The sequence below is a fragment of the Mesocricetus auratus genome, unplaced genomic scaffold, assembly GCF_017639785.1.
Source record: "Mesocricetus auratus isolate SY011 unplaced genomic scaffold, BCM_Maur_2.0 Super-Scaffold_100006, whole genome shotgun sequence".
NCBI lineage: Eukaryota > Metazoa > Chordata > Mammalia > Rodentia > Cricetidae > Mesocricetus > Mesocricetus auratus.
The window spans coordinates 84,962,796-84,987,919 of NW_024429190.1; the positions used below are offsets into that span (position 1 = coordinate 84,962,796).

A 25,124-nucleotide genomic window follows, 5' to 3' on the forward strand; every position below is an offset into this window, starting at 1 on the left:
TGGTACTCGCATGGGACCAACATTAGTTCTCTGCTCCATCAGTCTGAACCAAACTCTCTCAATTTTGGATTCTAAAAGTCCTAGAGTCCTCCTAGGTGGACAAGTTCCTGCCTTTTTCTAAGACTTTGAAACCCTGGCTCCATATCTATCCTAAATATATCACCATCTCCAATGAATTTCAGTAGGCATGCTATGGTAGCCCTTCCCCTGGCTCTTTGGTTACTCGTGCAAGCCCATTGTTTTATGCTGGTTAATGCCTCACCCCTTTGTAGAATTATTCCTACAGAACATCATGCTCAGGCAGACCCATGTACAGAAGATGCTGGTCAAGGGATTTCTATGTCTGTTCCATCATTTGGTGCAAGGGAGATGTCACAAAATGTGACAAGCAGAGTGGCACACAGTGACAGCTTCTCCTCTAGCAAACCTCATGAGGAACAGAGAAAGGGGACAGATGAGGGTGGGAAATGCTATTCCATTATATGCAGGGTGATGATTGACAGGGAGGTGGGGAAGTAGACTGATTTTGGAGATATGAAGAGTTGGATGGATTTAGTTACAACTTTGAGACATGGAAGCAAGACCAGGGGAAAGGTTGATGGCAGCAGCAAGATAAGGACAGGACACCATCAAGAAGTACACCCCAAGATTAGCAATGGCTGCCTGGAGGAGGCTTCAGAGGTGACTGCAGGAGCAGGCTTCATGGTAAGGCTGAGTTCATTGCCATCATAGCGTTTCAAAGGATGAATGGAACTTATGAGGGACTTCAGATGAAATGCTCTGTTGCTGCTGTTTTACATGAATATGTATGTGATGTTGTGGTATGCATGCATGCATGTATGTATGTGTTTGTATATATGTTCACATGTATATGGATGCATATGTGTACGCACATGTCTGGAGACCTATGTTGATGCTGTCTATCTTTCTTGATCGTTCTTTACTGTGAGGCTGAGTCTCCCAATCGAACTCAAGCTCACCAACTAGATTGTCTATCTGGCCAACTTGTCCTGGAGAGTCCCTTTTCTCTGACTCCTGAGAGCTGGCTATCACACCTGTGAGGCTTTTATATGGGTTTTTGGGACGCAAACCGTTTTGTTGGCAGGTGCTTTAAGCACTGAACCATTTCCACAGTCCCCAGATGAAATGTTTTTGAAGGAGTTTATAATTTAAAATACTATTGTGAGTTAAATTCAATTGTATATTTAATTTTCTTTGAATTTGTAGTGTTGAAAAACTAAGTTGCAGTAGAATTAGAGAACAATTTCAGATTTCCCATTTTCTTAGTCTCATTTTTTAAAAAATATTGGTGGAAGGTTATGTAAAAACAGAGTGCTTAATAACTATCAGTGACTCAGCAAATTATTATGTTCAGAGCCAGTTGTTTGCAACTAGACAGAACCTTGGCACACAAAACAACCACTGTGCTTAATAATGAGTTAGTGATTCTTTTTTAATTTTTTTGAGACAGGGTCCTGCTCTCTAGGCTGACGGGGGTTCCTTTTCCTCCTGCCTCAGCCTCCTGGCTTCTGGCATTGCCTAGCCGTAGCAACACTCTCTGTTCATTCGTAAACTCCGTGTTGTTTCCAGTCACACAAACCTGTTTCTTCTTGAGTTTCCTAGAGCAACACTCTCTGTCCATTCGTAAACTCCATGTTGTTTCCAGTCACACAAACCTGTTTCTTGAGTTTCCTAGAGCAACACTCTCTGTCCATTCGTAAACTCCGTGTTGTTTCCAGTCACACAAACCTGTTTCTTCAGTTTCCTAGCACCTCGGCTTCACTTTTGCACATCCTGCCAGGCACAGCCCACAGTATTTGCATTTCTAACGTGCAGAGTCTTTCCCTCTTCCAGTTTACATGGTGTATTCACACATTTTGTTATCAAAACGCCCCTCTCCTAAGCAATCTTTTAAATAATAACTTAGCAACCAGGAAGAGTCTGGAGCAACAACAGACTCCATCTTGTTGCTCTGCCTGGAACCACCAGCCTTGCTATTTTTACCGTCGGTGTGTGTGGAACTGGGGAGGCCGCAGTGCTGGCGGCTTCCTGTCCTGTCCTTCTTTCCCTTCTCTTTTCCAAGGGGCACTGTCTCCTTGTGTGTACTGACTATTCCAAGTGTGTGAGTTTCGCTCTGCCTGGCTGCAGGATCTGCCTGCTGCTTTGTTTCCAAGCAGACATGACGCTTAGGGAGCTAAGCTGGTCGTAAGGACAAGGGAATCGTCACATGCTCACCCACCTCCAACTCTACTCCTTAAAACCTGAACTGAAGATAACTGAACACTATTCCTCGAAGTTTTGTTCCATCTCATCTCTGACGGGAGCACAAAGTTGGTGAATGAAAGGACTATTCCAGATTCCCCCTCCCCAGAACATGATTTTATGCATATTTGATTAGGGAATCGTACATGTGTCTATGAAGAATGTGTCTGAAATACCCATGCAAGCAATGGAGCTAAATGGGAACCTCGGCTGGTGTGTTGTGGGACACAAGCTTGTGTCCAGACATCTTGGCTAAGGATAGGTAAACTCTTTAGGTGTTAGGCCAAGTACACTCATTCATTGATTCACTTGCTTGTTTACCGAATACCTCTCGGGAGTGAGATTCCATCTTAAATTCTAAGATCATTGTGAAGGGGACATGCCCTTTTCCCCCTCAAGATGTTTTCCACGTAGTGATGAATTAGAGTGTCAAGATCCCATCATGTGATAGTTTATAAACTGAAATGCAAACAGTGCAGCCATTTTGGTGTTGACTCCCTGCTGTGTAAATGGCCTTCTGACTGTGTCTAGATGAAATGTGAACAGTACTCCCTTCAGCGTGCCTGATGCTATTCCCTGCTTCTAAAATCACAGAAACATGAGCACTCAACATGTCACGTTACTTAAGCAAAAGTTCTTAAGAACATTTGAGAGGGCAGTTTAGACATACTCCAATGAAGACTGTCTATAACAGTGTATCCCAACTGAAAATACCCCCCCCATGTCCCTGAAATTCTGCTAATCAGAAGCAAAACACAGAATATTAGTGTAAGAGCCATGTCAACAAGACCCAGTGAAATGAAAATAATTAGTGAAAATGAGTGTCAACAACTCTGTTGGCCTTAAAAGGAGTGAAAGTGCTGATAGCCAATTGCAAGAAAATACCAAAATCCTCCCAGCTTTGTCAGCTTCTACACACCAGCCTTTCATCTTAGCTCAGACTCTCTGTTTGTGAGCAGTTCTTTTGTATGCCCAAATAAGCTATAATCTTAAAAATTACCATTTTCTTTTAATATCCATTTACCCAGGTTGGCCTCAAACTCATGGTCTTCCTGACTCAGGCTCTTGAATGGTGAGATTTTACTTTTGACACTGTAAAAAATCTCACACCCCTAAGTCACTGCCCTGTATTTTATATTTGTCTGTGTTATGCAAGACCCAGACTAATCATATGTTAGTACTGACAGAATATGGTCAAAAGTTGTGGCCTCCCAGATACTGTCCTTCCTTTACTTGCTTCAGAGAGGCCCTGCTTGTCTGCCTGACTAGTGAGTGGGCTGGAATTGCAGCAAGCAGTCACACAGGCAGGCAGAAGACCTCTTCCTTTGCCCACCTGGAGACCTGGGAGACTCATGGCATCCTACAGCCCTGGGCTATGAGCTGCCCCTCCCCCAGGTTCCAGATGCCTTTTGAAGTCCTGGATTCACAGCTGTGTCTGATGCTTGTCCTGTCCCTGCTTCTGGGTGCAGACACTATGATGGACCTTCAGTTGGGCTGAACTTGACCTTCCCCTCCCCCATGCCATCCCAACTATGACCTTTGTTACACTTACCTTGTCTGCTCTCAGGTGCCTCACTCCTGATGCAGAAGCCCGTCCGGATATTGTAGAAGTTAGTTCCATGATCTCAGATGTTATGATGAAGTATTTAGACAACCTCTCCACATCCCAGCTGGCTTTGGAGAAGAAACTGGAAAGGGAGAGGAGGCGCACACAGAGATATTTTATGGAAGCCAACAGGAATGCTGTCACATGCCACCATGAGCTGGCTCTGCTGTCCCAGGTAAGTAGAAACCTCTTGGTCCTTACAGGAGGCCTTCTAATATTCTGTCTGAAGACCTTCATGTTCATCTTAAGGAAAAATTGCCTACAGTAAGGGAAATAGTCAAAACACAAACTATTTCATCATCATATAGTTACACATTTGTGTTCATTTTTTATATTCTGCAAATGAATTTAAATAATTCAGAATTGCTGATCTTCTACAGAACATGATGTATTGTCTACTATGAAACCGGAGCATCAGGAAGCTCTCTTAGAAAGTTCTCATATGAAGCTAACGGTCTCTATATGTAGCTCCTAGTGCTTTTAAATATTTTTTTCCTTACTCATCTTGTTGCACTTTTTTTTTTTTTGGTTTTTACGAGACAGGGTTTCTCTGTATTGTTTTGGAGGCTATCAGTCCAGCCCAGCCTCGAGCTCACAGAGATCCGCCTGCCTCTGCCTCCCGAGTGCTGGGATTAAAGGCGTGCGCCACCACCGCCCAGCTATCTTGTTGCACTTTTGGCTAAACATGTACATTCAGTCAGAGAAGAAAATAACATTTGCCTTTCCATTTTTCTTACTGATCTGGGTAAGCTCTCTGCTTGCTACTGTGTCCTGACCTTGTTGAAGGTCACACCCTTACAAGCACTTTATATGTTTTAGTAGATTAAGATGCAAGAGATTTAGCTGTTTCTTTCTAGCTTAGTAAGAGCTTGGAGCATGGGATTAGTCCTGCACCACAAAGCTCTCAACCGGTTAATGTCTATCATTCTGTCCTGTCTGCTTCCCACGCCTGGCTTTTTCAGATCTCTCTAGCAATCCCCGATACCACATGATTTGACCCATCAGTGTATCCTTACTCACTCTGAGATTGAGAGTTCAGCTGGAGAATCAGGCTCTCAGAGCATGGCCAGAAATGCAGGGCAATCACTGCAGCCAAAGAAATGGGTTTTGAGGAAGTATTATTTATCAGCTCCAGGGAATATTAGAGTTAAAGTTTAATGTGTTCAGATCTACAGCATTACTTCAGAAGTCAGAGTACAAGTGTTTGAAAGATTGGTTTTACTTAAGTATGAGCATGATAGTAATTCTTTTGTTTAACTGCAAGCATGATTTTTTTTTTCTGAAGAATTTACATCTTGAGGGGCTGTAGGTCTGTGTTGTAAGAGTTCTCTGACCTGCAGTTAGGTAGTACTTTTCACATAAGCATTGCAGTAGCACATTTTCTGTTGGAAAGACAAAATACCCAGGATTTATGGCTAATAAAGGAGACAGGGAGCTGGGGGCAATGGCTCAGTGGTCAAGACAACCTGGCTGCCCTTTCAGAGGACCAAGGTTCGATTCCCAGCACCCACCTAGTGGCTCACAATCATCTGTAATTACAACACCAGGGGATCCAATCTGGTCTCTGTGGGTACTGTCTGTAAGCACATAAACATATAGGCAGGCGAAACCTCCATACACATAAAAATAATAAATAAATAAACAACTAACTAAATAAATAAATAGAATGTTCAAACATTTTCTTTAACAAGGAAAACAGGGCTGGAAAGATGTCAATAAAATACTTATCTTATAAGCTTGAGGGTCTGAGTTGCATCCTGGTACTGCTGAGCTTCTCCTAGGGAGAGTAAAAAGTGTCTTTGCACTGCAGATACCAACCGACAACACAACAAAGAAATGATGCCCCCAGAGTCTGACTTGGTGAACTAGTGCTTTTATTGGGGTTGCTTCCAGGAATCTGGATGGGGGTAGAAATGCAGACACAGTTCAAATGCAGTGTGCCACCAAAGGGCCCACCCGGCATGGGTGACAGCTCATGACAGCTGCACCATTGCAGTTCTTTGTGTGACTTGCAGGTAACTCGACTGGTGGGAGAATTTCCTCTTCCCAGCAGCCATCTTACAGCTTCTGCCATCTTGGGGAAGGAGCTGGGAATCTTGTTGACTTCAGGAACTTCTTGCTATTTGTGTGTTGTGAGTCTCCACTCTCGTTTCTGGGCGGATGTTTCAGTTCGGAGAAAATCAAACCATAGCAAGTACGCACATAAAAAATAAAGATAAAACCTGCTGGTCAGGGGCTGTTTCATGGCTGGGTGAGACACTTGCTTCCCTAGTTTGTCTGCTTGAGCATGCTCCATAGTACCCATGTCAAGTCAGATGTAGAGAACTGGATCCACAAAGCTGTTCTCTGATCTTCATTTGCATACTATGGCATCCTTCTGAGGCCTACACATGTATCATGCACAGACAAACGCATAATAACAACAGCAACGTAAACTGTGCAGATACACTGAGAATGATTGTAATCTCCACACTGGTAAGGTGTAGAAAGCAAATCACTGGTGCTCCCTGTCCTGCCAGCCTAATCTGCTTTCTCAACTCCTGTTATATAAGAGACCCTGCCTCAAAAAAGAAGATGGGGCCACTGCGTTTCATAGGAACGGGAGTTTCACAACATCACGATGACTGGGGATCCTAGGGACACAAACGATAGAAGAGAAGTTTTCCTCTGACCTCCACCTGCATGCACACGTGGGTACACACGTATGTGGGTATACACACACAATAAATTAATACAAGGAAGGAATGTCCTGAGGTTGTTCTCTAGCTTCCAACTCATGAACACACATGTACACACCCACACATACCAAACACACAGCAACCATTTAAAAAGAAAGGAAAACAAGTTTGTCTTGTTTGTAATTTTCATGGCTCATGTCCTGACTGTGTGGCATACAATTTTTTCTTTTTTTTGCTTTTTCGAGACAGGGTTTCTCTGTATTGTTTTGGAGGCTGTCCTGAAGGTCGCTCTATAGACCAGACTGGCCTCGAACTCACAGAGATCTGCCTGCCTCTGCCTCCCAAGTGCTGGGATTAAAAGCATGCACCACCAATGCCCGGCTGTGGCATACAATTAAAGATGGTGTCAGTTCTATCAAATGTGTAGTGCCTGTGTTAGGTAGATGGTTTTATTCTGCTGTTGGCTTGCCCAAGCGGGAGTTCTGCAGTAAATCAATGCCTGCCAGTCATGTGGAGAAACACATCACTGGGTCCCTCATCTATCACAAGGTGCTTCATGAAGTGTTCAATCTTTATGGAACATCAAGGGATAGTTGACTTCAAACCAAGCTTCTGCGACTGCTTTAAAAACACAAAACTTCCCTCCTTGTACTATGGTAAACATATAATAATCTTTCCCTTCCAAAATCAAATATTAAGAGGAAAACATAGCTTTATCGAAGAACCAACAAGTTCTTATTATGGAGTGCATCTTATCAAAAGAAAATAAGCAGTTTCTCTGTATTACTCTCACTGGGCATCAATTTTTATCATAATTATCTTTATCTTCTCATTGACTTCTTTATTTGTTGTTGTTCTTACTCTATTTTAATTAAAAATTTTCAATTAGCATATGCAGAATTGAGTCTCATTATGGCACCCTATCCTTTTTGTTTTTCTCTTCTCTGTCTTCTCTGTCCCATTACCCCTACTCTATCCTTCTTGTTTTTCTCTTCTCTGTCTTCTCTATATTTCTTGTTTTTCTCTTCCCTGTCTTCTCTCTGTCCCATTACCCCTTCTGCTCCTTCAGTAGCCTCCTCTGTCCTTTCCAGTCGCTTGTGTCCCATTGTCTTTTCCACTGTTATTTCCACCTACGTTTTACATCGTCTCTGCTTTCCTTAAGCATTGTTACAATTGTTCCAAGTACGAGGAAGGCTGTCTCAGAGCAGCTAATATCAGTGCCCCAGGGAAGAGAAGTCAGTGGACCACTGCCGATCCGCACACCGGGAAGGAGGTCTGTGGTGAATTGGTGGAACCCTGCCGATTAGTGAGTTAGGTGAAAACGAACGGGAAACACTACAGACTTCCATCTCAGGGGCCCCATGCTATTTATTCCCATACTTCAGCTTATTTTCAATTATGGAAGTTTTCATTATAGACTACTAAAGATGAGTACAAATATATATTTCAAAAGAGCCACGGAAGCTTCATTTATGAACTATGTTCCTGCAGGGTACTACAGTTAGCTACTGTGAAAGTGAACAAGGCATTCCCGTTAACTTCTGAGTTCCAAGTAATAACTGATACAGAGAGCTTTTAAGAATGAGAATGAATTAGATGAGAACAAGATACAGACTTTACTCAAATGTCTAGCAATGAGAGGTGTATGGGTCACATCCGAGACTGTGACAGTCACATCTTGTTTGGGGTTCTGGCACTGGTCATAATGCATTGTGGTATTGCATTGGGTCATGATGGGTATTATTTTAGATCTGAAAGAGAAAAATCAATGTAGACATTGTAAAGAAGACTTTGTTTAGTTCTTCCTCACCAAATGTGGGGCAGGCATTAGCGCTGGGTTTGCAGGTATGCACTCAACCTGGACATCAAGCTCAGCTTTGACTGTAGGGGTTCTGGAGCGCTGAACAATTATATTTAGATCAGTGATTCATTTTAATTTTACTTTGTGTACAGAATAAGAAAGAAATAATTTTCCATGTGAATATGCAGCTTTTCCACATCATTTTAAAAAATTTTAACTATCTGTGTGAAATCATTTGACAAAAGTGAATAGCTCTATTTCTGAGCTCTGTTTGGCTTCATTGATCTGTTCACTTGTCCATTGACCAATTATCATTCGGTCTTGAATATTATAAAGCTGACACTTTTTTTTGAAAACGAGTTATGCATATCTGTCTGTCTTTGAAAGATAAGCAGTGAGGAATGTTTAAGGTGAGAAAATGCATTTTTCCACGTGGTTGTTGTTTTGTCTCTACTCTCAGAAGTTTCCAGACATGGTATACTGATGTCACTCTCCGTGCAGCCTGTGTGCTCTCTTTCCTGGCTGAGCTCTGTCTCTGAGTGTGCACTTGTGCTAGTGTTGAACTTGGGCTGTGTAAGTCCTCCAGCTGTGCCACTCTCTGTCAGCGTTGGTTTGGGTGGTGTGGGTCTATTGGGTTTCAGTGTCAGCTTTTTATGTTTCTGCTTTCTTTTAGGTTAGTTTACAGAGCGGTGGGCTCACCATGGGCTCTTCACTCCATGTTTTATTTTTGTTCAGCCGCCTCCTCTCACACTGGCCTTGCCCACTGTCCTCCTCATGCTGGCTCCCCCTTCCTGTTCCTCATCACATATATTCATATTTACTCTGTTGCTCTCTAGTTTTTCTCTTCAATCCTTCTTTAAGACCCCCTTTCTCCCTCTCATTGCCATCTCTCAGGTTACATTACCTGTATACCCCCAGACAAAAACACAAACAGAAAATACCAAGTCTGGGATCCACATAGGAGAGAAACATGTGGCATTGACCTTTCTGGGAGGTCTGGGAATTTTTTCTTAAGACAATTTCCAGTTCCTGCGGCTTTTGTCCAGATGTCCCGATTTCACTTTTCTTTATGGCGAATGAGTCCATCGGTGGGTACTAAGTTTTCATTACCCTTTCTTTCATCAGTTAGCAGATGTCTTCCCTGGCTCCATTTCCTTGACGTTGTGAATAGGGCAGCAATATGCAGGTAACTCTGTGGGAGGACTTAGGGGCCTCTGGGTCCAGCACAGGTACCTGGACCATATGGAAGTTCTACTTTTGGTTTCTGAGGAACCTTTATACTGGTGTTTATACTGGAACCTTTATAGTGGCAAGAAATAAAAGAAAGCATCACCACCAGCAAAGGTAAAGGCTCCTCTTTCTCCACACCTTTCCCAGAGTTTATCATTCGTTTTCCTCACAAAAGCCATTCTGGCTGACATGACTGCTGCAGCAGTCTTAGTTTGCATTGTCTAACAGCCAAGGGCACAGATCACTTCAGTGTTGACTGGAACTTCTTCTTTATTTTTTGTTTTTTGTTTTTTTGAGACAGGGTTTCTCTGTATTGTTTTGGAGGCTGTCCTGGAACTCGCTCTGTAGACCAGGCTGGCCTTGAACTCACAGAAATATGCCTGCCTCTGCCTCCCAAGTGCTGGGATTAAAGATGTGTGCCACCAACGCCTGGCTGTTCACTGGACATTTTATATTTTTCCTTTGGGAGCTGTTGGGTTAATTTCCCCATTTATTTGTTGGAAGATTAGTTATCTTGTGTTTACATTTTGAAGATTTTTATATATTGTAGGTATTATCCCCCATGTGAGGTGTATCTGATACACATTTTGACTGTTTTGTAGCCCGTCTCTTCATTCTGTACATAGTCTCTCTTGCTGTGAGGAAACATTTTAATTTCATGTAATCCCACCGGCCAGTTCTTGAGGTTGCTCCCTGTACTGTTAGAGTCCTTTTCACAAAAATCTTTGCCTTTGCTCACACAATGAAGTGTTTTCTCTATGTTTCCCTTAGCAGTGTTGATGTTTCAGGTTTCAGATTAACATCTTCAATCCATTTTGAATTGATTTTTATGTAGATTGAGAGGCTTGAATCTAGCTTCATTCTTCTGCATGTTGATGTCTACTTCCTAGCTCCATTTTTCAAGTCTGTGTTTCTTTTTCCCAGTTTATGTTTTTGACAATTTTATTGAAGACTCAATGGCTGGAGCAGTCTCTATTCCTGGCTCCTTTGATCTAGTCCATCAGTCTATTTGTCTATTATTATACCTGTACCATGCATGCTGTTTTCGTCATTGTGGTTATGTCATACAATTTGAAGCCAGGCAGTATAATACCTCCAGTACTATTTTCGTTCTGCTTGTAATTGTTTTGTCCTTTCATGGTTCTTCAGTTTCCAAATGGATTCTTGTATTTTTTTCTAGTCCAGTGAAGAATGCCATTGGAATTTTGATGGAGATTGAGTTAGATTCATACACTATTTTTCATTAATGTTCCTTTCTCTACAATGTTAATTCTGCTAATCTGTGAGCATGAAATGTTTTCCCATTTTTTAGTTTCTTTGTCAGTTTCTTTCTCCAGTGTCTCAAAGACTTTATGGCTGGACCCAGCTCAATGTCAGCAGCTGTGTGCTGATGGGGACATCTGCTAGCTTATTGTGGAGATCCTGGTTAAACTTTTTTCAGTTTTCTGTAGCTCTTTGCTTTATTTTTTAATTGATGTTCTGTCTTTTCTTTTCTTATTTTTAAAATATTGACTCTCACAGGTAACAGCTTCTCCTCTGTTGTCCAATCTGACTGCTTTAAATTGGGTTTGTGTCTTGAAAAGATCATAGAACAAATTTTATTTTTATACTTTGTTATAACATTAAGATTACCGTTGCAATATTTTTAATTCATCTTTAGTTTCATATATTCATCAAAACTTAGGGAGCATTTATTATCTTTCTGAAGAACATTCTATTCTCTTGACATAATACTTTACACGACAAGGGCTCTATATTCTGTAGTGAGGGACAGAGAATAGATACAGAGAGGAAGTGCATGAAACTGCAGATTGCTATAGCAACACATTTTTAAATGAAACTAAGTTTGCCTTCTTACTCTATCTCCCAGCATATGTAGGTTCTGAAAGAGCGCCTCTCTCACATTGGGAATTCTCTTTCATCAGGGTTTGCAGATGCAATTCTAGAAACTATTCGAAGTAACAAATTTATAGCCCAGCTGGTCCTGGACTAGCCAGTCCTCCTGAAGTCTAGAGTCACGTGACTCAGAGCTCACAGCCTCACTCTACTCTTCGGTCGTTCAAAGAAAAAAATGCCTTCTTTTTTGTTCTATGCATGTGTGCACATGCATGTCATATGCATGGAGGTCAGAGGACAGCTTGTGAGAGTTGGTTCTCTCCTTCCAGTTTGTCTGCTGCCTTTTCCCCAGGGATCTTTTCAGGCTCCCCAGTTTTCATTTTGCTGAAGAAACTCACTCCTAATTTGATTTTCTGTAACTAGTCATCTAGTTGTCCAGTCTGCTTTGATGATCCTGGGTTGATTCCTTCATCTAGTGTCCTGACTGCTCTTCTAACTTAGACAGGTTTGGCTAGCCTCTGCAGAGCACAATCTTCTTCACAGAAACTTCATGTTTAAGGTATTTCTAACATCTCTGCTCTGCCAGATCTAGTCCTGGTTCCAAACCTATGAGCATCTTTTAGAACCCAACATTTTACTCAGCATTTTCTGTGTTGGCCACACTTGGCATTTCAAATCCTTCTAAGGACTCTACCCTATATGTGTCAATATTGAAAAGAGATCTGTGGATGTAGACCTAACGTCATGCAGGCATTGGGTTCAGTCCACAACACCATAAGATACATTGAGACATTTTCTTATTGCATCAGTGCAATTAGATGTGAGTTTCTGCAAAGCCTGCAGCAATGGTGTCATCTGTGTTAAGAACAGGTATGTTTAATAAATCAAAACTAGAAATTTCAACGTCGGTGAGAGGGCTCAGCAGGTAAAGGCCTTGCTGAGTTGGCGCCTGCCCCTCTTGTGCTCCTGATCCGTGCCTTAGCTCTGCTGGTGATCTGCAGCCTTGCAGCCTCTGCACTTGCTGTTAATGGTCCCACAGGTGAATGCCTTTGGTACTGTGAATTACTTTAGGTAGCTCCTTTTTCAGTGCTGTTCTCCTTGACAACCCCAAGTTGCTGGCCTTCTATGTCATCAAACATTTGTATTTTTATTGAGCCTGAGATTATTGAGACCTGGGCCTGATGAGTGACTCAGGTGAGGTCTTATAGCCGACACACTTACATTCTCTCTGGAGGCCCTGGAGGAGTGTGTGTCCAGCTCTGCAGGCGGGAAGTCAAAGAGACTGGAGCCTTGAGTGACAGAGTCCTCCCTGCTGTCCCTCACCTCGTAGTGTGTGTCATTGCTCATTCCTCATGGCCTGGCTTTTTCAGATAGTCATGTTCCTTCCAGACATTCTTTCTCCACGGATACAGGGCTGAGTAGTTACCACTGCAAACACTTGGGAAGAGACTCAAAGGAGAGAAATTTATGGTAAATTGGCATCTGGGCTCTATTCCTTACAGGTAGTTGTGTTAGTATTTAGGTATCTGTACTGGCCTGTCCTTGGGGTTCTGGCAGGATATGCCCTCAACAGCCACTAAGAGCACCACCTGTGCATGTTCACTATGTTCCCTTTTAAAAGGACTACCTGACTACCTTCTATCTCCCTCTCCTCTCCTCTCCTCTCCTCTCCTCTCCTCTCCTCTCCTCTCCTCTCCTCTCCTCTCCTCTCCTCTCCTCTCCTCTCCTCTCCTCTCCTCTCTCTCCCCCTCTTCTGCTGCTCCTGTCTCTGGAGGATTATCTCCTCCCCCTTTTCCCTTTTTACAATCCTTTTCCCCTAATAAAAAAATAACTCCTCTGCTTGAAGTCTGTTGCACGGTGTCTTTCTTGAGCTGCTATTCTTAGATTACAACAGTTAGGTCACCAGTTCTCATAGGCCTTTGGTGGGGGCAACTTTGCCACTGATCTCTTTTGTCAGAGCGTTGATTCTAGATTTACTTCTTGGGGTTTATGGATTAAATGGGCCCAGTGGTGGGTTCATAGGCGGAATTACGGGTGTCACTTCTGCATTAAGTATTTGCAATCATCTTAGACACTTCCAAGTGTGTTGTAACAAGTGCCGGGTCCTGCAGAGGAAAGAGAGGATGAACACTCAGGGTTTTCCTTCCAGGAAACCTTTGAGAAGGCAAGCTTGAGCAGCGGCAGCAGTGGGGCAGCCAGCCTGAAAAGTGAGCTTTCAGAGAGCGCAGAACTACCTGGTGAGGGCTTCCACGCGATGCAGTGTGGGAAGGAGGAGGACAGGACCTGCGAGGAGGTGCTGTCGGAGGATAACTTCCACCTGGAGAGTGTGGAGAAAGGTGAGTTTCTGAGAGGTGAGGGCAGGAATGCACTGGGGACCTTCCGCGTTCAGGCTCACCCTCCTTTCCTGTGTGCAGATCTGTATTCTGAACTGGACGATGAGCTGGACATCTTGGACAACTGTAGCAGCTCCAGTTCAAGCCCTCTGAAGGAGTCTACATTCAGTAAGCTCCCTGTACAAGTTTGTTGTTATGGGGCTGCTGTGGGGGCATGGGAGTGGGAGGGGAGATGGAGCCCGAGCCTGCTGCAGGTGCAGCCCTCGTAGGGGTAGTCAGAGGCCAGACACCAGGCAAGGGGTGTTTTCTCACTTTATGTCGCTGTGATAAAACATCAACAAAAGCCACCTAGGGGAGGAAGGGTTCTTTTCCGCTCATAGTTCCAGGGGATCACCCATGGCAGCAGGGAGCGAGGCAGGAACTTAAAATAGTCACAGATGAGAGCAGAGCGAATTGAATGCATACATGCTTCTTGTGTTTAGCCCATGGTATATACATATATGTGTATACTCATTTATCCAGGACCAAATCCAGGGAATGGTGCCACCCACAGCAGGCAGCCCTTCCCATCCCAGTTAACTCAGCCAAGAAAACCCTCACAAGAAAACTCACAGGCCAACCTGATCTAAGGCAGTCCCCACTGTGAATTCCTTCCCTGGGTGACTTTAGACTGCACCAAGTTAATGAATGAAACCGAGCGTCACAATTATATATTTGTCACATCTAAGTAAAATCTTAAACATTTAAGACTGTGAAAAATATGATGTGTAAATCCAGCCCAATATTAGTCTTTTTTATCATTTATTTTTAAGTTTAAATTTAGATTAGAAACAAGGTTGCTTCACAAGTCAGTTCCAGATCCCTCTCCGTTTCCCTCCCCTCCTCCCGTGCCCTCCCCCAACCCCCCCAATATTCCCTCATTTCCCCAGGGAGGGTGAGGCCCTCCATGGGGGTGTCCACAGTCTGTCATTTCATCCACAGCAGGGCCCAGACCCTCCCCCAAGAGTTCAGGGTGAGAGTGCATCTCACATTGTTGGATGGGAGTCCAAAGTCCATGTGTATACTCGGGATGAATACTGATCTACTGCCCAAGGCTCAATGGATTTCCTAGGCCTCCTCACTGACACCCACATTCAGGGGGTCTTGATCAGTCCCATGCTAGATTCCCAGGCATGAGCCTGGGATTCAAGAGCTAACCCTTGTCAGGTCAGCTGTTTTGGGGGGGTTAACCCAGCCCAGTTTTAACCCCTTTGGTCATCAGTCCTCCCTCTCTGTTACTGGCTTTCTTGAGTTCAGCTCAGAGCTTAGCCATGGGAGTCTGCCTCTTCTTCCATCAGCCACTGAATGAAGGTTCTGTTTCCCAGACTCTCTGGCCATGGTATTGTAGGCTGGCACTCCCCAGATCTATGTCTAAAATCCATATATGAGAGAGTACATGCCATGTTTCTCTTTTAGTGACTGCGTTACCTCACTCAGGATGGTTTCTTCTAGTGCCATCCATTTGCCTGCGAATCTCAAGATTCCATTGTGTTTTTCTGCTGAATAGTACTCCACTATTGTGTAAATATACCACATTTTCTCTATCCACTCTTCGGTTGAGGGACATCTAGGTTGCTTCCAAGTTCTGGCTATTACAAATAAAGCTGCTATGAACATAGTGGAAAAGACATCTTTGTTGTATGAATGGGCATCTTTTGGATATATGCCTAAGAGTGGAGTTGCTGGGTCTTGTGGTAGGTTTATTCCCATTTTTCTGAGGAATCTCCATACTGATTTCTAAAGTGGCTGAACAAGTTGGCACTCCCACCTTCAATGGAGGAGTGTTCCCCTTTTTACCACATCCTCTCCAGCATAAATTGTCATTGGTGTTTTTGATTTTAGCCATTCTGACAGGAGTGAGATGGTATCTCAGCGTTGTTTTGATTTTCATTTCCCGGATGGCTAAGGATGTTGAACACTTTCTCAAGAGCCTCTCAGCCATTTTAGACTCCTCTATTGAAAATTCTCTATTTAGTTCTGCAGCCCATTTTTTAATTGGATCCTTTGGTGTTTTGGAGACTTGCTTCTTGAGTTCTTTGTAAATTTTGGAGATCAACCCTCTGTCAGATGTGGGATTAGTGAATATTTTTTCCCATTCTGTGGGCTGCCTTTTTGTCTTGCTGACTGTGTCCTTTGCCTTACAGAAGCTTCTCAGTTTCAGTAGGTCCCATTTATTAATTGTTGATCTCACTGTCTGTGCTACTGCTGTTATGTTCAGGAAGCTGTCTCCTGTACCAATTCCGTTCACGGGTACCATCCACTTTCTCTTCTAAGAGATTCATTGTGGCTGGATTTATCCAATATTGGTCTTAAGTTGAAATAATAACAAAGATTTTAAAAATGTACTGAGGAATAAGAAAGAAAATCATATATTTAGATATAATTTAAAGATTGTAAGGAAAAATAGGATCAAATAAACTTGGCAGACTGAAACTGAAAGAAATGTTAAAATAGAAATGGAGAAAAAGATAAATCTCACAGGGGAGTATGCTAACTGGATTTAAATTTTCCAACTAGAGATACTTAAATAAATGAAGTATAAATAATTCTGTCTGCTCAATGATTGTGCTATGAAAACCCCAGGAGAGAAGATAGAAAATAACTCTTCTAAAGATCCATGTTGAGTGCCAAGGGTTTAGCCACAATCCTTGTCTTTTCTGTATTTAATGACTCCATCAAAACAGTGACTAGATTTTCAGGAAAAAAATCACCACATCCAGTTCTTTGTCCTATATTTCTCAAGAGTTCCTGCCTGGGAGACAAAGTGCCTTGATTAGTGGTTGGAGAATGAGGGACACCATGCAGGAAAATTGCATGTAAATGTGTAGCAAATTCTAGAAGCACTGTGTTTGCTGCTGATGAGTCTGGTGGTGTTTATCCCTTGTCACGATGCTGGAGACGGGCAGTGGGGAGGCAGAGAGAGAGAGACAGGACCTCGACTTGGAGATGTCTGCACAAAGCTTAAGTGTGAAGATGACACAGACATACTGCTGTGTTTAGTAACAATTTCTGTTTATCAACTTTCCTTTGGGAGAAAAATAGCCTTATACAAATGGATCAAGTGCACAGTAATTTTTTTCCTTTTTTTTTTATTTTCCAGTTTAAATTTAGATAAGAAACGAGGTTGCTTCACAAGTCAATTCCAGGTCCCTCTCCCATTCCCTCCCCTCCTCCCGTGCCCTCCCCCCAACCCTCCCCCCCGTTATCCCCTCATTCCGCCAGGAAAGGTGAGGCCCTCCATGGGGGTGTCCATAGTCTGTCATTTCATATAGGGCAGGGCCTAGACCCTTCCCCAAGAGTTCAGGGTGAGAGTGCACCTCACATTGTTCTATGAGAGTCCAAAGTCCGTGTGTATACTTGGGATGGGTACTGATCTGCTGCCCAAGGCTCAATAGATTCCCTAGGCCTCCTCACTGACACCAAAATTCAGGGGGTGTTGATCAGTCCCATGCTGGATTCCCAGGCTGATGCCTGGGATTCAAGAGTTAACCTTTGTCTGGTCAGCTGTTTCTGGGGGTTAAACCAGCCCAGTCTTAATCCCTTTGATCACCAGTCCTCCCTCTCTGTTACTGGCTTTCTTGAGTTCAGCTCAGTATTTAACCAAGGGAGTCTGTCTCTTCTTCGATCAGCCACTAAATGAAGTTTCTGTTTCCCAGACTCTCTGGCCATAGGATTGTAGGCTGGCACTCCCCAGATCTATGTCTAAAATCCATATATGAGAGAGTACATGCCATGTTTCTCTTTTTGTGACTGGGTTACCTCACTCAGGATGGTTTCTTCTAGTGTCATCCATTTGCCTGCGAATCTCATGATTCCATTAATTTTTTCTGCTGAATAGTACTCCATTGTGTAGATGTACCACATTTTCTCTATCCACTCTTCAGGTGAGGGACATCTAGGTTGCTTCCAAGTTCTGGCTATTACAAATAAAGCTGCTATGAACATAGTGGAAAAGACATCTTTGTTGTATGAATGGGCATCTTTTGGATATATGCCTAAGAGTGGAGTTGCTGGGTCTTGTGGTAGGTTTATTCCCATTTTTCTGAGGAATCTCCATACTGATTTCCAAAGTGGCTGAACCAGTTGGCACTCCCACCAGCAATGGAGGAGTGTTCCCCTTTCACCACATCCTCTCCAGCATAAATTGTCATTGGTGTTTTTGATTTTAGCCATTCTGACAGGAGTGAGATGGTATCTCAGAGTTGTTTTGATTTTCATTTCCCGGACGGCTAAGGATGTTGAGCACTTTCTCAAGTGCCTCTCAGCCATTTTAGACTCCTCTATTGAAAACTCTCTATTTAGTTCTGCAGCCCACTTTTTAATTGGGTCCTTTGGTGTTTTGGAGACTTGCTTCTTGAGTTCTTTGTAAATTTTGGAGATCAACCCTCTGTCAGATGTGGGATTAGTGAATATTTTTTCCCATTCTGTGGGCTGCCTTTTTGTCTTGCTGACTGTGTCCTTTGCCTTACAGAAGCTTCTCAGTTTCAGTAGGTCCCATTTATTAATTGTTGATCTCACTGTCTGTGTTACTGGTGTTATGTTCAGGAAGCTGTCTCCTGTACCAATTCGTTCAAGGGTACCACCCACTTTCTCTTCTAAGAGGTCCACTGTGGCTGGATTTATGTTGAGGTCTTTGATCCATTTGGACTTAAGTTTTGTGCATGGCAATAAACATGGATCGATCCGCATTCTTCTACATGCCAGTCTCCAATTATGCCAGCACCATTTGTTGACGATGCTTTCTTTATTCCATTGTATATTTTTAGCTTCTTTGTCAAATATCAGATGTTTGTACGTGTGTGGGTTAATACCCGGATTTTCAATTCGATTCCATTGGTCTACCTGTCTATTTTTGTGCCAATACCAAGCTGTTTTCAGGACTATAGCTCTATAATAGAGCTTGAGGTCAGGGATGGTGATGCCTCCGGACGTTGCCTTGTTGAACAGGGTTGTTTTGGCTATCCTTTTGTTTTTCCATACAAAATTGATTATTGTTCTTTCAAGGTCTGTGAAGAATTGTGCTGGGATTTTTAATGGGGATTGCATTGAATCTGTAGATTGCTTTTGGCAGAATTGCCATTTTTACTACATTGATCCTACCTATCCAAGAGCATGGGAGATCTTTCCATTTTCTGAGGGCTTCTTTAATTTCTTTCTTTAAAGATTCAAAGTTCTTACGATACAAGTCTTTCACTTGTTTGGTTAGCGTTACCCCAAGGTATTTTATGTTGTTTGTGGCAATTGTAAAGGATGATGTTTCTCTGATTTCTCTTTCAGCCCTTTTATCATCTGTATATAGTAGGGCTACTGATTTTCTTGAGTTGATCTTGTAGCCTGCCACTTTGCTGAAGGTGTTAATCAGCTGTAAGAGTTCCCTGAGGGAGTTCTTTGGGTCATTGATGTAAACTATCATATCGTCTGCAAACAGTGAAAGTTTGACCTCTTCCTTCCCAATTTGTATCCCCTTGATCCCCCTTTGTTGTCGTATGGCAATAGCTAGAACTTCAAGTACCATGTTGAAAAGGTATGGAAAGAGCGGACAGCCTTGCTTTCTTCCTGATTTTAGAGGAATTGCATTGAGTTTCTGTCCATTTAGTTTGATGTTGGCTGTTGGTTTACTGTATATAGCTTTTATTATGTTTAAGTATGTCCCTGTTATCCTAGATCTCTCCAAGACCTTTATCATGAAGGGGTGTTGGATTTTGTCAAAGGCTTTTTCAGCATCTAGTGAGATGATCATGTGATTTTTGTTTTTCAGTTGGTTTATATGGTGGATTACTTTGATGGATTTTTGTATGTTGAACCATCCCTGCATCCCTGGGATGAAACCTACTTGATCGTGGTGAATGATTGTTTTGATGTGTTCTTGGATCTGATTTGCCAGTATTTTATTGAGGAATTTTGCATCAGTGTTCATGAGGGATATTGGTCTGAAGTTCTCTTTCTTAGTTGTATCTTGGGGATCAAGGTTATTGAAGCCTCATAGAAAGAGTTTGGCAAAGACCCTTCTGCTTCTATTGCATGGAATACTTGCAGAAGAATTGGTATGAGTTGTTCTTTGAATTTCTGGTAGAATTCTGCACTGAGGCCATCTGGACCTGGACTTTTTTTGGTTGGGAGACTTTTGATGACAGCTTCTATTTCCATAAGGGTTATAGGTCTATTTAAATTGCTTATCTGTTCTTGATTTAGTTTTGGCAAATGATAGCTGTCCAGGAAGTCACCCATTTCCTTTAAATTTTCGAATTTTGTGGAGTACAGGTTTTCAAAGTATGACGTAATGATTCTCTGGATTTCCTCAGAGTCTGTTGTTATGTCCCCCTTTTCATTTCTGATTTTGTTAATTTGCATGTTCACTCTCCGCTGTTTGGTAAGTTTGGACAAAGTTTTGTCTATCTTGTTGATTTTCTCAAAGAACCAACTCTTCGTTGCATTGATTCTTTGTATTGTTTTCCTGGTTCCTACTTTATTGATTTCAGCCCTCAATTTGATTATTTCCTGGCGTCTACTCCTCCTGGGGGAGTGTGCTTCTTTGTGTTCTAGAGCTTTCAACTGTGATGTTAATTCTCTGGTATAACTGTTCTCCTGTTTCTTCATGTGAGCACTTAGTGCTATGAACTTCCCCCGTAGCACTGCTTTCAAAGTGTCCCATAGGTTTGGGTATGTTGTGTCTTCATTCTCATTGAATCCGAGGAAGTCTTTAATTTCTTTTTTTATTTCCTCTTTGACCCAGGGATGGTGCAGTTGAGCATTATTCAATTTCCATGAGTATGTAGGTTTTCTGCAATTTGTGTTGTTGTTGAATTCTAATTTTAAGGCATGGTGGTCTGATAAGATGCATGGAGTTATTCCAATGTTTTTGTAGCTGCTGAGGTTTGATATGTTGACAAGTATGTGGTCGATTTTTGAGAAGGTTCCATGTGGTGGTGAGAAGAAGGTATATTCTTTTTTATGTGGATGAAATGTTCTATAGATATCTGTTAATCCCAGTTGGGTCATTACTTCTATTAGATCCTTTGCTTCTTTGTTGAGTTTCTGTCTGGTATTCCTGTCTAGTGGTGAGAGTGGTGTGTTGAAATCTCCCACTATAACTGTGTGGGGCTTTAGATGAGTTTTAAGTTCTAATAATGTTTTTTTTAACGAATGTGGATGCCTTTGTATTGGGGGCATAGATGTTCAGGATAGACACTTCATCTTGGTGGGTTTCACCTGTGATGAGTATGTAATGACCTCCTTCATCTCTTTTGATTGATTTTATTTTAAAGTGTAGTTTGTTAGATATTAGGATTGCTACCCCTGCTTGTTTCTTGGGTCCATTTGATTGAAAAATTTTTTCCCAACTTTTAACTCTCAGGTAATGTCTGTCTTTGAGGGTGAGGTGTGTTTCTTGTATGCAGCAGAAGGAAGGGTTCTGTCTTCGAATCCATTCTGCTAGTCTGTGTCTTTTTATGGGTGAGTTAAGGCCGTTAATATTGAGGGATATTAATGACCATTGATTGCTCATCCTTCTTTGATTTGTGATGGTTGTTGTTGGTGGAATTATATGTGGAATTTCACCCCTTTGTTCTTTTGGCTGTTGGTAGAAAGGGATTCTCTAATGCTTATGTTTTTCTGGTTGTACTTAGCTTCCTTGGGTTGTAGTTTTCCTTCCAAAATTTTCTGTAAGGCTGGGTTAGTGGACACATATTGCTTGAATCTAGTTTTGTCATGGAATATCTTGTTTTCTCCATCTATAGTGATTGAGAGCTTTGCCTTGTATAGTAGTCTGGGCTGGCATCCATGGTCTCTTAGTGTAGGTAGAATATCTATCCAGGACCTTCTGGCTTTCAGAGTTTCCATGGAGAAATCAGGTGTAATTCTGATAGGTCTGCCTTTATATGTTACTTGACCTTTTTCCTTAGCTGCTCTTAATATTCTTTCTTTATTCTGTATGTTTGTGGTCTTGATTATTATGTGGCGAGGGGATTTTTTTTTTTGTGTTCCACTCTATTTGGTGTTCTGTAGGCTTCTTGTACCTTCATTGGCATGTCTTTCTTAAGGTTGGGAAAGTTTTCTTCTATGATTTTGTTGAATATGCCTTCTGCCCCTTTGAGGTGGATTTCTTCTCCTTCTTCTATACCTATTATTCTTAGGTTTGGTCTTTTCATGGTGTCCCATATTTCCTGGATGTTTTGTGTTAAGGATTTGTTGGATTTAAGGTTTTCTTTGGTTGATAATTCCATTTCTCCTAGTGTATCTTCAACACTTGAGATTCTCTCTTCCATCTCTTCTATTCTGTTGGTAATGCTTGTATTGGTAGTGCCTGACTGTTTGTCCAGCTTTTCTATTTTCTGCCTTTCTTCAGATTGTGTTTTTTAAATGTCTCTATTTCAGTTTTCAACCCTTGCAGTGTTTGCATTGCTTATTGCAATTTTCTGTTTATCTGTTCGTCTGTTTGTTGCCTTTTATGAATTTTTTGGTTTGTTCTTTCTTCCATTTCTTGCATTTTTTGGTTTGCTTTTTGTTCCATTTCTCACATTTTGTGCTTTGTTTCTTCTTCCATTTCCTGCCTTTTTTTGGTTTGTTTCTTCTTCCATTTTTTTCATTTTTTGCTTTGTTTTTTTCTACCATTTCTTGCATTTTTTGCTTTGTTTCTTCTTCCATTTCCTGCCCTTTTTGGTATGTTTCTTCTTCCAATTCTTGCATTTTTTGCTTTGTTTTTTCTTCCATTTCTTGCACTTTTTGCTTCATTTCTTCTTCCATTTCCTGCCTTTTTTGGTTTGTTTTTTCTTCCAATTCTTGCATTTTTTGGTTTGTTTTTTCTTCCATTTCTTTGAGGGATTTTCCAATATCCTCTTTTAGGGCCTCTATCATTTTCATGAAAGTGCTTTTAAGGTCGTTCTCTTCTGCTTTGTTCGCATTGGAATGTTCGGGTCTTGCTGGTGTGGAGTCTCTAGAATCTTGCGGTGTCATATTTGTTTTTCTGTTGCTGACTGTGTTTTTGTATTGTCTCTTTCCCATCTCTTCTTCTAGTGGGTGCAGAAAGAGCCCCTTACTGGTCTGGGGACCAGAGTTCCCTTTTGGTGGGTGCTAGCAAGTCTAATAATCTGGTGGTTCTTCTATTCCTTGTCCAAATGCTGGTCCCGTGGGTGGAGAAGAACAACAGGAATCTGGGGCGCTTAGCCTCCTACCTGGTCCCCTGGACCCTATGCTGGGTCCTGTTGTACCTGATCCGGAACAGCTACTCCCCTGGTCTCCCTGGCTCCTCTGGATTCCTGGTCTCGCTGGTGGGAGAGAAGATCTGGAGTCTGGGGTGCTTGGCTCCTGCCGGGATTGGAAGCTCTGTGCAGTTCCCAGGCGATCTGCAGGCACTGGAACACAGGCCCGGAAGCCGGCCTGTTTACCTGATGCTGCTGGAGGAACAGCTGCTTCCCTGGACTCCCAGCCTCCTCTTGTTTCCTGGTCTTGTTGGTGGGAGAGAAGATCTGGAGTCTGGGGTGCTTGGCTCCCGCCGGGATTGGAAGCTTTGTGCAGTTCCCAGGCGATCTGCAGGCACTGGAACACAGGCCCGGAAGCCGGCCTGTTTACCTGATGCTGCTGGAGGAACAGCTGCTTCCCTGGACTCCCAGCCTCCTCTCGTTTCCTGGTCTTGTTGGTGGGAGAGAAGATCTGGAGTCTGGGGTGCTTGGCTCCCGCCGCGATTGGGAGCTCCGTGCAGTTCCCAGGCGATCTGCAGGCACTGGAACACAGGCCCGGAAGCCGGCCTGTTTACCTGATGCTGCTGGAGGGAAAGCTACTTCCCTGGACTCCCAGGCTCCTCTCGTGTGCACAGTAATATTTAACCTTATGTTTGAGCTACTTTCAAGAAGAAAAATGGTGGTTACGGTGAAGGGCAACCGCCAAGACTGCAGAGCCTCAGTAGTTGAGGAAAGGGTTGCTGAAGGCCGCCACACAGCTTGTGGCTGAGCACTGGCCCAGAACACACCCAGACCTGGACTCCTACCCCAGCACTGAACATGAGCCAACAATGAAAGCCACAGTTTCTGGAGCAATTACTTACAGTTACTTCTATTTTCTTGTTTCAGGCATTTTAAAGAGAAGTTTCAGTACTTCAGGAAGAGAAAGGCACTCACAGGCCAGGTATGTCTGTTTTGAGGGACAGTGTACCTGGAAGTGCGTTTGGTCTAGACAGAGCTGAGCCACTTGGGCTGGCAGAAGTCACTGTGGGCACGCGGGCATAGACACTGATGTCTTCCCCAGAGCTAGAACCTAGGGCTGCTTAGCAGTCTAGCATGCTGGAGAGTGCTAAGCCTTGTCCTGGACCCCTGCATGTCTGCCTCCTTTAATTCTGTGACAGCAAATCGTTCTCACAGCATAATCTGGGCCAAGGCAATGGAATAGCCTTGCTCAGTGAGGTCACCTGAGGCCCTGGATCCTTAGAATGTGGGTATGTGACTCAGCTCCATGGCGAATTCGGGCAAGGAAAGGGGAGTTAGGGACACACACTTCTTCTAAGGATCCAGTCTGAGTGTTGTGATATATTTGTCGGAACTCCATTATACAACCACGCCCATCTTAAAAATATGATTCTCTCTCTCTCTCTCTCTCTCTCTCTCTCTCTCTCTCTCTGTCTCCTCTCTCTTTCTCTCTAAGAGAAAGGAGAAATTATTAAAGGAGAAATTATTAGGGGACATCAGTTGCCCCTGTGACAGTAACTTTTGGGGGTAAGAACTAAAACTAGCTGGGCGTATGTGGCTCACCCCTTTAATTCCAGCACTCAGGAGGCAGAGGCAAGCAGATCTCTGTGAGTTCGAGGCCAGCCTGGTCTACAGAGCAAGTTCTAGAAAAGCCTCCAAAACAATACAGAGAAACCCTGTCTCCAAAAACCAAAGGAAAAAAAAAACTAAAACTAAACTGTTAGATTTGACCTTTGCAAGATCATTACCACCCTGGGAGAGCAGTTTGGGGGGCATTGGGGGAGGGTGGATGGAACCTCAAAGGCTGGCTGTAGTAATCTTGGAGCTCTAGAGGCAGGCACAGCTGCGGAATACGAGGAGTGGCTGGGACAGCTAGTGTAAGGGAAAGAGCCTCCTGGAGTCGGCGCAAGTCAGACGTGCCTATGGAGAGGCAGTCCACAGGGAACACAGTCAGTGTGCTTAACTGAAAGATACGGCCCCAGAGGAGTGTGGGGAGGGGCACAGCACTGGATTTCAGTCTGCAGAGAGAGAACCACACAATAAAGACCTTTTCGGTCTGCAGAGAGAGAACCACACAATTAAGACCATGACACAGAGAGGATGGGCCCGTCTATGAGAAGATGTTCCAGACCACTGCACCAAGGACAGCCTGGGTTCGGAATG

General features: G+C 43.0%; 1 protein-coding gene across 4 annotated transcripts in view; it reads left to right on the forward strand.

Annotated features, from left to right (window-relative positions):
• The window catches only part of Nek10 (NIMA related kinase 10), a 186,749-nt gene that overhangs the window by 124,087 nt on the left and 37,538 nt on the right, over window positions 1-25,124 (forward strand). For all 4 annotated transcript variants that reach the window (XM_040747626.1, XM_040747628.1, XM_040747627.1 and 1 more), the window contains 4 exons: window positions 3,830-4,043; window positions 13,563-13,749; window positions 13,828-13,914; window positions 23,850-23,904. In XM_040747626.1, the coding sequence (XP_040603560.1) occupies window positions 3,830-4,043; window positions 13,563-13,749; window positions 13,828-13,914; window positions 23,850-23,904 (543 nt within the window). The remainder of the gene's footprint in view (window positions 1-3,829; window positions 4,044-13,562; window positions 13,750-13,827; window positions 13,915-23,849; window positions 23,905-25,124) is intronic.